The sequence below is a fragment of the Macrobrachium nipponense genome, chromosome 23, assembly GCF_015104395.2.
Source record: "Macrobrachium nipponense isolate FS-2020 chromosome 23, ASM1510439v2, whole genome shotgun sequence".
In the NCBI taxonomy this organism is placed as follows: domain Eukaryota; kingdom Metazoa; phylum Arthropoda; class Malacostraca; order Decapoda; family Palaemonidae; genus Macrobrachium; species Macrobrachium nipponense.
The window spans coordinates 30560021-30575020 of NC_061090.1; the positions used below are offsets into that span (position 1 = coordinate 30560021).

Consider the following 15000-nt stretch of genomic DNA (forward strand, 5'->3'; position numbering starts at 1 on the left):
CTAATTAATTGACCCAATTTTCTGTCTTATTTTGGTAAGCACTGGTGATCTTTCTATGTTGAGGTATTTAAAAAAGAGATTTGGGTTTTCCATGTTACATTTAAGTTGGTTACTGATGAGTTGAGACCAGAATTGGTCCACTTCACCATTGGATGTAAACTGTCATGACGGGGTTGGGGGTTTGTTTTGACCTGTTCTCTGAATAGTTAAGGTAACGTGGTTTCATGTGTTTCCTGGCATATGGGGATGCTCATACCTGTTGGTTTGTCGTCCTCCTGCCTATGGAGAGCTTTGCCACCGCTCTGCAGTAATCATGGAAACTGTTGCCCAACTTATTTTGAGGATTAGTTCATGATGAATACCAGTCATTTATGAAAACCATCTCTATTTAATGAGGAGGGAGAAGTAGGGTTTCTGTCTTTTCTTGTTAAAGAAATGTTTTGTGAAATTACTAGAAAAAATCCTTTTCATTTTTTTATTACCCAACATGGTGGGTAGAAAGATCATTCTTCGCTATGAATAATTTGATGAACTGTCAGTACTTAAGAAGACCAGAAATTGTTGAATTCGCAAATGTTTAGTGACAGTAAGGTAAGAGAGTTCTCCTTTAGCATGACTATTCATGGAAACCAGCAGTATGACTTATGAAGATTAGTAAAACTTTTGCAAGGATCAGCTATTCTAAGAATAAGTGTTGTCAGGGCTGTTGTCAATAAATTGAATGATAATAGTGTGTAAGTGATCGATAGGAATAAAAGTATGCACCCTTCTCTTGAGCCAAAAGGCGCTGAATAATCCTGATGGGTTCTGGCGCTTGGTCTTCAATACTTCAATTTCATAATCAATCTTAAACCTCAAAAATTCATGCAAGCACAGACCCATTTCCTTGTCATGCAAGCACTGACCCATTTCCTTGTCATGCAAGCACTGACCCATTTCCTTGTTGTGACCTCTAGACTTATCAACATTGAAAGTTTGTGTGATGACTGATCTTTTTCATGGGTTAATCTAGACTTCACAATCTGACATAATCTGTATGATTTAATGATTGATTTTTTTAGTCGTGTCACCACAGGCCTACATTTGTATGAAATTGTTTTTTTTTATTGTTGTAATAATGCACTTATTTACAGTAGTATAACCGAAGTTCTTTTCCTTTACATCAGCAGATAGCAAATATGTAAGCTGTAGTTCAGAGTATGTATCATGTTTTATGAAGAAAAGTCAGAAGTCATTAGTGATCTACACTGGAAATCTTTACTTTAGGAAAAATGGAATAGTACTCAGTAATTTATGTGCTTTTTAATCTACTAAATTTCAAGTATAGTTTTCTACAATATAGTAAATATCTCATAAAGGAGTCAAGTGTTTTAAGTGCCATGTGTTCTTCTGAGTTGTACTTTATTTTAAGCTGGTTATGGCGTTCCGATTTCTGGGAGGAATGGCTCTTTGAGGTAATGTTACTCTCTCTTCAGATAGTTCACTTGACTGACCAATAGTTATTTGCTAAAAGGCAGGCCCTATCCCAGAACACACAATATGTACTATACCTCTGTTCTCCGTCTGACTTTCCACCCTCTTCAAACAGTTGTTTCACAGTGCAACTGCGAGATTTTCCTCCTGTTACATCTTGAAAACCTCCTTTACTCTCAATTTCCCTTTCAGCACTGAATGACCTCATAGGTCCTTGCGCTTGACCTTTGGTCTAAATTTTATAAACCAATTCCAATTCCAGAATCTGAACAGAGTTTGATATTTTACACAACTGTCAAGTTTTCATAAACTAATCCATGAAAGAAATTTTGTCATTCTTAAACTTCAAGTGTATCCATTCGGTAAAATGTTGATTTTTATTTTTTCAATATTGTATAATAGGTTTATTCACAAGAATTTCTTCAACTGTATTGAGCATTTGATGAGTCACTACAATTGATTTTATATGCTACTTGGTAATGGTGTCAAGCTTGTGGTACTGTCATTGATTTACCACCTTTATTCTGCCTAGTGCCTTGAGTAACTAAAGTGTTGTTGGGTGATGAAGACCTGCGACTGGAGTGGCAGTAATATGTACAGTACTACTGGCTCTGTATTTAAATGAACTACGTTTGAAGTAGTTCATGGAGGAATGTGTACTTAGTACTTTTTGTTCTCGGATGTCAATCATTAAATTGTAGCAGATTTGTGCAAGATGTGGTGTCAGGTTTATTTTCTCAGTTGCATTATGGTGTAGAGGAAGACCTTATTACATGAATATTTTCAGTCTCGAATTAGTACAAAGTATTCTTTTATTCAGTTTATTACTATCTAGTTGGCACTCAGAAGTTTAATAAAGTGTAATAAAGTGCACTTTACTTAAAACCAGCTATGTGTCTTTCTACAACAGTGCCCTGTGGTTTCACCAGTTGGTTAGCTGGTTGGAATTGTTTTCTTTACAATTCTTGAAGTTCCTTTTAAATCTCCTTCCTGGTCCAAGTATTTTTTTCTGAAACAAGTTCATTCTTTTGTATTTTAAGATACAGAATTTGAGGTTTTGTAATTGCTATTTTTTGAGTTATTTTAAAAAATAAAATAAAATTTATTGGTCTGTTTCTTGTTAAGTCGAGAGAACGACAATGGAATTGTATTTTGTTCTTGGCAGATTTATCATACAGGTTCTGTAGTACTAATATACATATGTAGTGAAATGGGTACGTGAGGTAGTATGTATTGAGAATTGGATGTTTGTAACTTGTAATGGAAGTACTGTTTTGTGGAAGGGTCAAGACTAGAGAGCCAGAAGAAAAGAAAAATTAGCTAATGGTGTACTATTAATGAACAAGAGTGAATAGACTTAACAGTATTGTAGAGTAATGGTTTCTGCCCTGATTTTGTAGTCTTATCATGCTGCTGTTCCCTAACCATTGCTGCAAAGAATCATGAATGTATGGTATTTTTTGTTTTTCCCTTTTTAAATACTATTTACTAGTATCTGGTTTCCCTCTTGATAGATTTTACCACCATTGACTTTCTCCCATCCACAGCTTAAGTAGAAATTGTCTCGTGCACATTTATAGGTGTTGTGACACCAGTTTTAGTAGCTATAATCAATCAGTCATTCAGTGCTTTTACAAATGATTTGGTTGTTGATAGCAAGTAAATATTGATGGTTGACTTGTTTTTGAGATGGCTGCTGTATTTTACCTCAATGTGTGTTCACGTCTAGGTTCTTACTCTTCCATGTTATAGATGGTTAAATATTTTCTGTACAGGCTGTTGACAAATCTCGGTATTATTTTACAACAGTTCCAACTTATTCTATAATACTTATAGTATTATAGATGCATTTGGCATAAAAAATAATTCAACTTTGTCTCTGAACATATTTTGGGGGAAATTCACCATATCTGAGATATGACAGTAGTATATGTAATCACCATCCTGAAAAAATTTCTATGTGGTTTTCGTTCACTTTAACACTGACACAGTCTGTGCTCTGGTGCGAGTTTGTTTTTCTTTAGCATTACATTGTGGTTTTGATGCAAGGTTTTTATCCCTTAAAGTTGCATTGTGGCTAGTTATGGCCTATGTCTAGGAGTCACGTGACCAGTGGAAAATCTTACTCTCTTATCATTTAGTTCAAGTCTTTCATGGAGTGAAGATATGTCCAATTTATGCTCTTCCTTTGTTTTGAGTATTTTCAGTTAATTCAAAATTTTTATGAAAATCAAAATGCATTGATCTTTGAAGGCAACATCAAGTGTTGCTTGCAACAGTGGAATGTGTAGCGTAATAAGTAATGTAAGTTTAGAGAGGGAATCATTTTCTGGTGACAGCTATGATACTGTAGGGGAGCCACAACCATCTTGTTCTTAATATAACCCAGCAAAACTTTTTTTGTCCATCCAATTAAGGTAGATTTACAAGTTGCTTTTAAAGTGACAGCAGAAAGCATACAAAGTAAATGGTAAGGGGGCCAAAGAATTTATAGGAATTTAGTATTGCAGGGACAAAGGACTGAAATAAAAACACACAAGGGAGGAATAAAACTAGCAAGGGAGCCATTTCAAAGGCAAATCCCATGGCCTGCTCCAACTACTACTACTACTACTATTACTATTGTGGGCTCATTAAACTATTTGTATTAGGTGCAGAGTTTTTTTTTTTTTTTTTTTTTTTTTTATTTTTTTTTTTTTTCCCCTCCAATTTCTGCTTCTGTAAGTAGATAAACTGGTAATATTTTGGTAGATCTATATGTGCCTAATTGCTAACCTCCTATAATCCCTGTGGCTAGCGTGCGCAGCACATCATTACCGCTTGCCAGTACATACAAGCTTGCCAAGAATCTTTAAAATTGCAGATAGGGCGCGAAGCGCCGTTCCGCCACCCCCTTACGGTTTGGGGATGTTAGGCTACAGTACACGAGACTACGTAGGTAGGTATGCTACGATTGTTTTACCTCATTTTATCATTCATTCAAATGTCATTTTGTGTCAATGGTCACTTACCGCACCCAAAACCCTGCATTCCCAAAAAGGTCCCCAACCTTGTTGGATGGAGTATGGGTGTATGATAACTCAAAAATAACTCATTTCCCCAATGGATTAATGTCATAATCCTTCAACACACGTGAAAATACATAATTACTCTTAAAAAAACGGGGTTGGAACTGTTGTAAAAAATTTACCCAAGGCAACAAAAAAAAAAAAAAAATTGAAATATGAATTTTTATTAAATGCACAAGTGATGCATTGCTCAGAGATGTTGAATGATCAGTAAGGTAGTGGAACGTTTAGCGTAGTTAAAAGGTTGTAGAAATATAAGTTCTTGATGCAAGAAAGAACCAATTTCAGATTGTAAATATATTTTAAAAACTATTCTGGTGAAGTTTTTGTTTAAAGCGTGTTTACATATTTTCACTTGTGTTCACTCACAAAGTAGTCTCACTAAACTCAGAGCTCAAAGGAAATTGAAAGTTGCAAATGATCTGAGTCAGTATTGCAAGAGAAAGGAGCCTTTTAAGGTTTCGAGATTTAATATGGTGGCGGTTTAGATTTTAGCAGTTGTGCACTGCAGCAGGGAATTATCAGACTGATTAAAGAATGCCTGTCTGGTCTTGAACAATTTGGTTGCTACACCAATTGTTACTAAATATTAATGCAATTCAGGAGTTTTGATGATTGTAGTTTGTTCTTTATTTTGGACAGAAAAATGGTATGGTTACATTTAATTGAGGGACTACTATGAACTTAACATTTTCTGGGGTAGATGTGAAATGAGTTCTCTCCACTCTTGTTTTATAAATTTGAAGTCTGAACCCCCATCAGTCTCGGTAGTAATTTTTTCACTTTTCCCTGAATGTTTTTGCCTTCCTACAGGTCTTTCTTTCTCTTGGTCCTTTCAGATGTACTGCTTTTCTAAGCAACTGTTCCTCTTCCCTTCACTTATCATTTTTAAGCCACTTCATTCTTTGAGAGCTCTCACGTTTCCTGCCTCTGGACCACCAAAATCTTTAATAGTTTTTCATATTGATCTTCTCATTTTACCCTGTAGGTCAAATTGCTGTCAGTGCATTACTTAAGGTTCTTGCAGCGTGCCAGCGGCCCTAGCTGCAACCCCTTTCATTCCTTTTGCTGTACCTCGTTTCATATTCTCTTTGTGCCATCTTACTTTCCATCCTCTCCTGACAATTGAATCAAAGTGCAACTGCAAGGTTTTCCTCCTGTTGCATCTTCAAACCTTTTGCTCTCAATTTTCGTTTTAGCACGTAATGACTCGTAGGTCCCAGTGCTTTGCCTTTGCCCTAAATTTTATTTTAAATTCAGTTCCCATCATAGTACTGCACCAAAATTCTCTCTCTCTCTCTCTCTCTCTCTCTCTCTCTCTCTCTCTCTCTCTCTGGTCTCCGGTCTTCTCTCGTCTCTCTCTCTCTCTCTCTCCAGTACCCATGTTTGTGCGACATAGAGGAATATGGTTGGAATTTTTAGCATTTGGTTTGCAGATGTTTCTTAGGTTACTAGGCAGTCTTCTCGGTGAATTTTTAAGTCATCTCGTCATAGGAGCTTTGAAATAATTTTAAACCGACAGCATGTCGAGACGATAATTTATGCCTTCTACACCTGTAACATCATGTAAGTAGTAGTGTCTTTATCCACACATGGTTTGTCCTGCCTGGGGCTTCAAGGTCAAGTTAGTAGTTCCTATTATTATTCTTGGTGTTGTCTTTTGACTTCACATTCCTTCTGTCTTCCTCTATTCCCTTTTTTGGTAGTACAGTAATTTAGGAAATACTATGTTTTCTAACTTGCGTAACATACGAAATGCCCTGCTTTCCCTCGTTTTATATATACCTATGTAAATACAGCTGTATTGTTGTTTCCTGTTTGCTTTGTTGTTTGCCTTGTAAATATTATTAGTGCCAAATTTAAGTCTGTTCTGTGATTAATGGACATTAGGTATGGTTTGAGTCAACATTTCCTTATGCTTCCAACTGTGGGTTGCTAACCATAGGGCCCAATTCTAGTTTTTGATGACCTTGAAATGGATACCCAAGTTTTAGCTGTTTGTAAAAGATAATTGTTTGCATGCATGCTCCAGTTTAACCTTTATCAAGCATTCTTTTGTTGTTCTATTTTGATTTATTTTTTCAGTATTTTTTAGGGTAACTAGAAAGGGGGACCATTGCAAGGCTGTTATAACATTTTTATCCAATGAATTTTTTTCCATTTTCTTCCTCCTCCTCCAGATGTGAGATGAGCTTAGTTGTCCATTTCCAAGTGTTCTTTCTCATCAGAGGAAAGTACAGTGGATTGTCATGTTTCAGACTTGAGATCTCACTTTTCCTTCCATAGCAGCAGTTGTTGTAGTAGTTTTGTTACATGTATGTGCTTGTTGACCATTGGTGTTTTAAACACGACACATCTGAAAGTGTGGTTTTACAAGCAAAATAACTGTAGTTGGTAGATATTTTACATTTTCCAGTACGAGTTTTTCATCTTTATCTATTGCATGAGTTAAAAAGATTGGGCTTCCACATAATGATATTGACATTTATTTTTTTTCCATCACCGTTACTTTCAACATACCAATTTGTAAAGGTACTGGATAGAGTAACCATAGTTCATGATTTTGTTGTGCATGCAATGACTATATGCATGTGGGTGAAATATATATATACTTTTTTTTCCACTTAAGTTTAGTAAAGCTTATCCCTCATACATCTGAAAATGTATTACTCTGAAGTAAATTACTTTAAATTTACTGTTTTTCTATTTTGCTTTTTATTTACTAAAACACTGCCTTTTACCATGCAAGGTAGGGATTTATGAATGTCAATTGTTATTGTTGCACTTGTATGTGTTTACTTTGTTTAGATTTCCTTTTGGGCGTCTGGAGGACTAGGGGATGTGTTGGTGATGCCTGTGAGTTTTGGGAAGACTGCGTTTGTCGCTTGATTTGCTGAACACAACTTGAGTTTTTATACCGTTAAATTGCTCATTCTTGTGCAGCTTTTGTTTTCAAGAAAGAAGGCTTTTATGTAGTACTTATTATTTGATATTTTAAAGAATAATTTTCCCACTGGAAAAGTTGAGTTTGGTTACAGGAATACGTATCAGGTTTTTAACCTTGAGATAATAAACACATAGTAGAGACAGATCTATAATCCCAGTTAATATTTTTGATATGTAAGCAAAAGTCTTAAGGAACTTTATTATTGATATAGGAAAACTGATGAGCATTTTCATTTTCATCCATAATGTAAGAAAAATCCAGTGATTGAAGGTAACTTCTCAACATTACATGGAAGTGTGAAGTATAGAATATACAGAAAAGTACTGAATCTTGTGTATTATTCATAAAATTAGTTTTGTGCTTTTACACACTTACATCATGAAGTCTTTATGAATGCATAGACTGTGCATAATGCTTTAATCATGCTGATTTTAAAGTTGTGAATAAAATAAGTCCATTTCGATGAGGTTCACTGCTGCATGTGTTTTTTCAGTAACGAATATTTGATAGTCCAGTAGGTCACGTTGCTTTAGAGAGGTTAGTGAACACTTCATTTAATGTCTTGAATGTTATTTAAATTGAAACGTGTATATCTATAAATTCTTCCTTTGATTGCGATGACGTTTTGACTTTCAAAACTTCTCCTTCAACTTTGCAGAGAACTTAAGTTATAATTATGTAGTGTTGCAGTGCATTTATTAAGCATGTGAAGTGCTGCTAGTATGAACCAGGGAAATATTGACTAGTAGCTTGATATTTTTTGTTTGTTTTACCTTTGTTTTTGTTTTTTTGTTTTTTTTTTTTCTTTCTTTCCTCCTCCTCTTTGGTACTGTATTCAAATATGTTGGTAGCTTGATATGGGTTGAGAGGACTTTGTATGGATAGGTATTACTTTTCGTAATTGTATGTGTTGGTAAACTCCTTAACCTTAAGTTGGGGGGCAAGGACACAACTTAAATGTAGGTTCTAAATGTCTATTGTAGAAATATATACACGATCCAGGGGACAAACAGCAGCCAGCTTAAACAAACAGACGACAGGGTGACGAGACGAGACTGCCTCATGAGCAATAATTACAATGTTGCCAATACTTAAATGTTGCCATATCATATTACTGGACTTAACATGGGATACTCTAATGGCGCGCAACATGTGAAATAATGTTTGAACATAATAATAACATAATAATACTGGTACATGTGAAATGCGTCTTTTTCATGTACCTACACCTCCCTCCCCCTCACGCCTGTAGTGCATTCTCGAGCGGACTCCTTTTCCATGAGTCTTTGGGAACGACGTGGGTTTACTGGAGGAATACTGACTAAGGACAGGGAGAAAGGGGTCACTATTAGTGGGTGGCACCAGGCGAAGAAAACGACGATTACGCCACCACACACGACCACTAGGGAGACGAATTTGATAGTCTCTTGACCTTCCATGACCCATGACAGTGCCAACTTTGTCCCAACGATGAGAGCTCGGGTCTTGAATCCGAACTTGCTGTCCGACACTCAACGTGGGTAAGGGGTGGGCATGCTTGTCGTACTTGGTCTTTACCTGCTTGTAACGAGCGGCAGCACGGCGGTCACAATCTTCGGTCTTGACCTGCCACTCCTTGGAGAATGCTTGAGGGTGGGCAGGGATACATGACTTGAGAGGACAGCCATACAGGATCTGGGCAGGAGAGCGTCCAGTAAAGTCAGGAGTATTTCTGAGCTCCAATAAGCCTCGGTCAAATGCTTCACAATCAATGTTGCCAGATGGGGCTGTTTTGAGGATAAGGTGCTTGATCGACTTCACAGCGGCTTCAGCGTGACCATTCGATTGTGGGTAGTGGGGTGAGGTTACCATGTGTCGAACTCCCCATCGCTTCATAAAATCCTTGAACTCTGCGCTGGTGAATTGGGGGCCTCCATCTGTCCTTAGGCGAAGGGGGACACCAACTTCACGGAAATAGCGGCAGAAGATCCTGATAGTATTGGAAGCGGTAGTATCGCCTTGGCAGGGTGCGACAACAGACCATCCTGACAGGCGATCGACGACGACGAGGAAAGACTTCCCTGCAACAACAAAGAAGTCGGCTGAGACGGACTTGAAGGGTCCTTGTCCGGGTTGTCGTCATTCATTAGAGGTTCCTGCGGCTGAGATGGCTGCAATGTCTGACATGCCTCACAAGCTCTGACTGTGTTGGCAATATCAGAGTCAATGCCAGGCCAGAAAACTGACTGCCTTGCTCTGCGCTTGGTTGCTTCCACACCTCTGTGGCTGTCATGCAAGTGGGACAAGGTGCAACGACGGAGAGCGGCAGGAACTACAACCCTTGCTCCATACAGGACAAGGTCACCATCGGCGTAGAGATCTTCACGTAGTTTCCAATAAGGAAGTAAGGAATTGTGAAGGTCATATCTGTTGCGAGGAAATCCTGATGTGACACAATCGAGTAGATGAGTATACGCAGGATCTGCTTTCGCTGCGTCACGAAGATCCTGAAGTATCCTGTCGGGATCCTGAGCTGGAGACTCGTCTGAAAGCGTAACGGCATTCACAGCCATGACAGTTCGAAGATGAGCAGCGGAAGAAGCACCCGAGATCTCGTCCTCCTGTGTGGGGTGGCTGACTGGGGCGCGAGACAATGCATCTGGGATGCACAGCAACTTACAGCTGTAAAGATGTAGGGCGAGATTTTCTCCTTGAGGCGCTGGAGACGAGAGTTCTCGATGGCATCCAGCGTATAACTGTTCAGAATAGGTATGAGGGGGCGGTGATCCGTCATCAGAGTAAAATTCTGTAGGCCTGCTAAATATAGCCTACATTTTGACATTGCCCAGACAATGGCTAGCATCTCAAGCTCGATGGTGGCATATCGTGTCTCTGCGTCAGCGAGAAACCGAGAGCCACACTGAACTAGACGCAGGTGTCCATTACCATGGTCCTGCAGGAGGGCATATCCAATGCCGTGGAGGCGTGAAGCGTCCGTCTGAAGAACAACAGGTAGGTCTGGGTCAAAGAGGGCGAGAACTGGTGGACTGGTGAGAGCTAACTTGACACGTTGAAATGCTTCATCATGGTCGGGGTCCTCCAACAAATGTTCTCTGGGACTCATCAGGGGACGTAAAGGTTGGGCTGCAATGGAGATGTCAGGCGTGAACTCCGCTAACTGGTTGACCAATCCCATAAACGATCTGAGGTCTGTCAGGTTAGCAGGGGTTGGGAAATCCTTGATGGCACTGACTTTCTGCTTATCAGCTGAGATGCCGTCTCCTGAGAGATTGTACCCACAGAAATTCACGGAGGGTGCAGCGACCACAAATTTATCCTTGTTGAGTGTGATCCCAAACTTGCGGCACCGGGTGAGCACTTCGTGGATACGATGAAGGTGTGTAGCGTAGTCTTCGTCGTGGAGGAGAAGGTCGTCTATGACCTTAACACAGTTTTGGACACCTTGAAGGGCCATATCACCTCGCAGGCAGAAGGCGTCTCCAGTAGCTGCGAAGCCCATCGGTCCTCTGCAATGTATGAACCGACCATATGGCGTAATAAAGGTGGTTAAATGCTGATCATCTTCTGCCAGTTCCATCTGCCAGTAACCATAGAGAGCATCAGCTGTGGTGAAATAACGAGCCTTCGGGCCCACACTGCGAATAGCGGCGTAGGGTGTGGGTGAAGGATGGGCTGGACGAGAAACCTGGCTATTCAACTTGGTCAGATCGACAGTAATTCGTACTCCTGTCCCATTCTTGGGAATGACGACGAGAGGGTGGCACCAAACTGACGGGTCATCACCAGCTGGCTTGATTATCCCTTGGGCCACCATGGAGTCAAGCTCTTCTTTGACTTGGTCCTTAAAAGCGAATGGAATCTGTCGGGGTGTGGATGGCAAAAGGCACTGCACCATCCTTAAGGTGGATTCTCATGGGAAGACCAGCCATAGGCTTGAGAGGAGCTGTCTTCAACTCTTCTTTCGAGACCAACACATCTTGAAACTCCTGAAGAAAGTATTCCTTTGCTGCTGAAGGTGATGTGGTCGCTGAGATGGGTAGCTCCTTGACTCTATTAACGTGTTTGACTTCTAAAATAGGTTTAGGGAAATCAGGAGATATTATGGCCAGTTCCTCACAATGACCATAGGATAAAAGTGGAAATTCCACATTTTCATGCACTTGAATCCTGGCGAGACAGGATCGCTTGCCTAGTGTAAGGGTAGCTTGTAATATACCCAGAGAAGGTGACATTGGAGATCCATCCGCGGTGAACGTCGCACTTTGCGGAGGGGTCTGCAAACAGCTCCTGGAGATACCCAATGTGTCAAGGTGCTGCTTTCCAATAACAGTGACATCGGCACCTGTGTCTGGTAACATTTTAATGCGAGACTTAACATCGCCAAACGACAAGAGGACGCAGATAGGTTTGGGCGTCTTGGAAATGGTGCGAGGCGATCCTAGGCGACAACAGTTGGTCCTTGAATCTTGCGATTTGTTGTTGACTGAAGAGGCACCACTGTTGCTTGAAGATCTGTCCTGACGAAGATTCTTCTTATTCTCCCTACAACACTTATCGAAGTGTCCAATGCGGTGACACAGACGGCACTGGACCTTGTTGGCACGACACTTCATGGTCCTGGACCAATGGCCAACGCGGTCGCAGCTTTTACAAGTACTGTTGGCCGCAGGGCATTTGTCTTGATCATGCTGACGAGCACAGTACTGGCACCGAGTTGCTGGGTTAGAGGGTTTCGGCGAAGGTGGATGCTTTCCGCTTGACTTCTTGCTTCTCTTGTAGGCCGAAACAGCACACAGCTGATTGGGTGGGGCACGTATGGCAGAAGTTGCAGTTTTAGCCGCCTCATACGACCGACAGGTGGTGATGAAATCTTGCAAAGAAGAATTGGCATCCAAGGCGATCAACTTCTGAACCAAGTCCGCGTCTCGAATGCCCATCAAGATAATCATTTTCAGCTGGGTCTCTTCACATGTGACGGCGGTACCTGGGCATAAATCAACTTCTCTGCAAGGCGTCGAAGTTTCACATAGAAATCAGCGAAAGATTCTCCTTCCGATTGCTTGCAGCTAAGTAACTCTCTTCGGCGAAGTACTTCATTCCTTAAACCCTTTATATGTGACTGTAAGGCGTCCAGGACTTCATCTACAGGCTTATCTGTAGAGGGTGATATTTGAAGTGTGTGTTCTAAAACACGCTGCGTTTCCAGGGTTAAACACATCCTCATCTGGATCATTTGCTTTTCCCGTGGAAGCTTAGAAAGATCCACCATGACAGCATAGTCATCCCACCGACGTCTCCATTCCCTGAACATCTGGAATGTTGCATCTGCCTTCAGTGGGGGTGGCGTTTGCGCGGTTGCTTTCTGTGGTGGTGGAAGAGAGGGTTGACTGGAGTTCGAAACCACCTCTGTGCCAGGTGTAAGGGAGGGTACCTGAATGAGAATGGATGATTGGTGCAAGAGTTTGAATGAGGGCAGTAAACCTTGCATTCTCCTCTTCTCTTCTAAGATCATCTTCTTTTAAGGCGAATTGCTTCTTGTTCCCTTCTTCTTTCTTCTTCACGTTAATCAAAGCGAGGAAATCTGTCCCAGTAGCTTGAGAGGTACTAGATGGGGGCTTAAGAGTGGTGGGGAGGGAGAGACTGGATGCTCCAACACTCCCCCAACACTCAGTGTGTGGGCGCCCACATTACTGGATTGCCACTGTTCTGTGGGCTCTTCTAAATGGTCTGCAGGCGTACCTTTCGAGTCCGTCATTATTGTCAATGTGCAGTGCGCAAGAATAAAGTTTCAACAAAATTGTTAAAATTATTCCAAAACGTCTGATACAAGAATAATAAATAAAATTCGTTGAAGCGTGAGTGTGTGCGTTATTGAGCGATAGTGTCTGCCTACGGCAGCTCACATCCAAGGCGACGTTGCCAAGTCGACTCAGTCATCCCGTGACATGGCATGAGTGCGGGTATGACAGTCGGTGCTCCGGCAAAGCCACAACAGAATAAATGCGTACTCAATAAAATCACTAGAGCACACAAAAAGGGCACTATAAAAGCACAATGCACTGCACAACACTTCACTGAGTACTTGAGGCACTACACTGCACATGACATAGAATAAATCGGCTGGGACACGAAAGCACATTTGAACTGAACATCCAATATGGCCATGACCGTCCGGTTCCCGATGTCCAAGTCTTGATAAACTTCACACAATACGACACTTCCAAAGTTCACTGCGCCATGTATGGGTTGGTAAACTCCTTAACCTTAAGTGGGGGGGCAAGGACACGACTTAAATGTAGGTTCTAAATGTCTATTGTAGAAATATATACACGATCCAGGGGACAAACAGCAGCCAGCTTAACAAACAGACAGACGAGACGAGACTGCCTCACGAGAGCAATAATTACAATGTTGCCAATACTTAAATGTTGCCATATCATATTACTGGACTTAACAGGGGATACTCTAATGGCGCGCAACATGTGAAATAATGTTTGAACATCATAATAACATAATAATACTGGTACATGTGAAATGCGTCTTTTTCATGTACCTACAGTAATAGGAAGCTGGGCGACATTAGGATAAGAAATACCACACCCCTGGTTTATCTAATTAGAAATGAGCATTGTTTAAAGTATGCCAAAGAGCTTTAGAGGAACAATCCTGGCTGTTAAAAAAAATTTTTAATGGGCCTTCTATGGGACATTGAATCATACTTTGCCAATTCCTGAATCTGAATGCAGTACAGTACATAAATCGGAAGACCAATTCCCTCTTGACCAGAAACTGTTGCTTAGTAGTAGGGTTCCCTTACCAATACTTTACCACTGCAAATGGTATTTATTTATTTATTTTTTTTTTTCTTCTTCTTCAAAACCATAATTGACCTAAAGTTGTTGTCTTGGACCTAGATGCCATTTGAGGTATCGTCACTGTCCTATGTCTTATACATATGTTCTGTACTTGATGTCTTTAAATCTTTAGTGTTGTTTCAAATCTTTATAGTTTTCTATTAGTAAACAACCTGACCTCACTGTCATAAGTGTCCATAACCCCTTTTATTCTTTAAAAGGCCACAACCCAAAGGTACATATAATTCACAGTGCTGTCTTTACTTCCAGATACCCTAGATATCTGACTATCCACTTCTTAGCTTATTACACATTCTCACCTTTCAGAATTAGAAAGTGATGTGGTGAATTGACAATGGTATATAAAGAGACAGCCCTTGTTTATGGGCATCGCCTTTCTTTATGGTTATGGTAGTTGACAATTTCATTCTCTGGAATACACCTCAGTTCAATATCTTCTTAGGTTGTATCATTTTTTGAGTTCAATACCCGATAGTGCATGCCCCTTTAGTATGGCTATTGCGTTTTAGTGAATGGAGTTTTTGCATTTCCGGATTTTATTTGATAGGATATTCATCTGTCATCACAAGTTGCTGAACAGGATATTCATCTGTCATCACAAGTTACTGTTCAGCATCATGTATATTGTTGCTGGTGG

General features: G+C 40.3%; 1 protein-coding gene across 13 annotated transcripts in view; it reads left to right on the forward strand.

Moving 5' to 3' along the window:
- The window catches only part of LOC135200033 (BUB3-interacting and GLEBS motif-containing protein ZNF207-like), a 96984-nt gene that overhangs the window by 65852 nt on the left and 16132 nt on the right, over nucleotides 1-15000 (forward strand). For 7 of the 13 annotated variants that reach the window (XM_064228270.1, XM_064228284.1, XM_064228304.1 and 4 more), the window contains one exon: nucleotides 4271-4411. The exons of 3 other annotated variants lie outside the window; for them this stretch is intronic. In XM_064228270.1, the coding sequence (XP_064084340.1) occupies nucleotides 4271-4411 (141 nt within the window). The remainder of the gene's footprint in view (nucleotides 1-4270; nucleotides 4412-15000) is intronic. 3 more of the 13 variants (XM_064228295.1, XM_064228321.1, XM_064228357.1) reach the window with 1 other exon arrangement.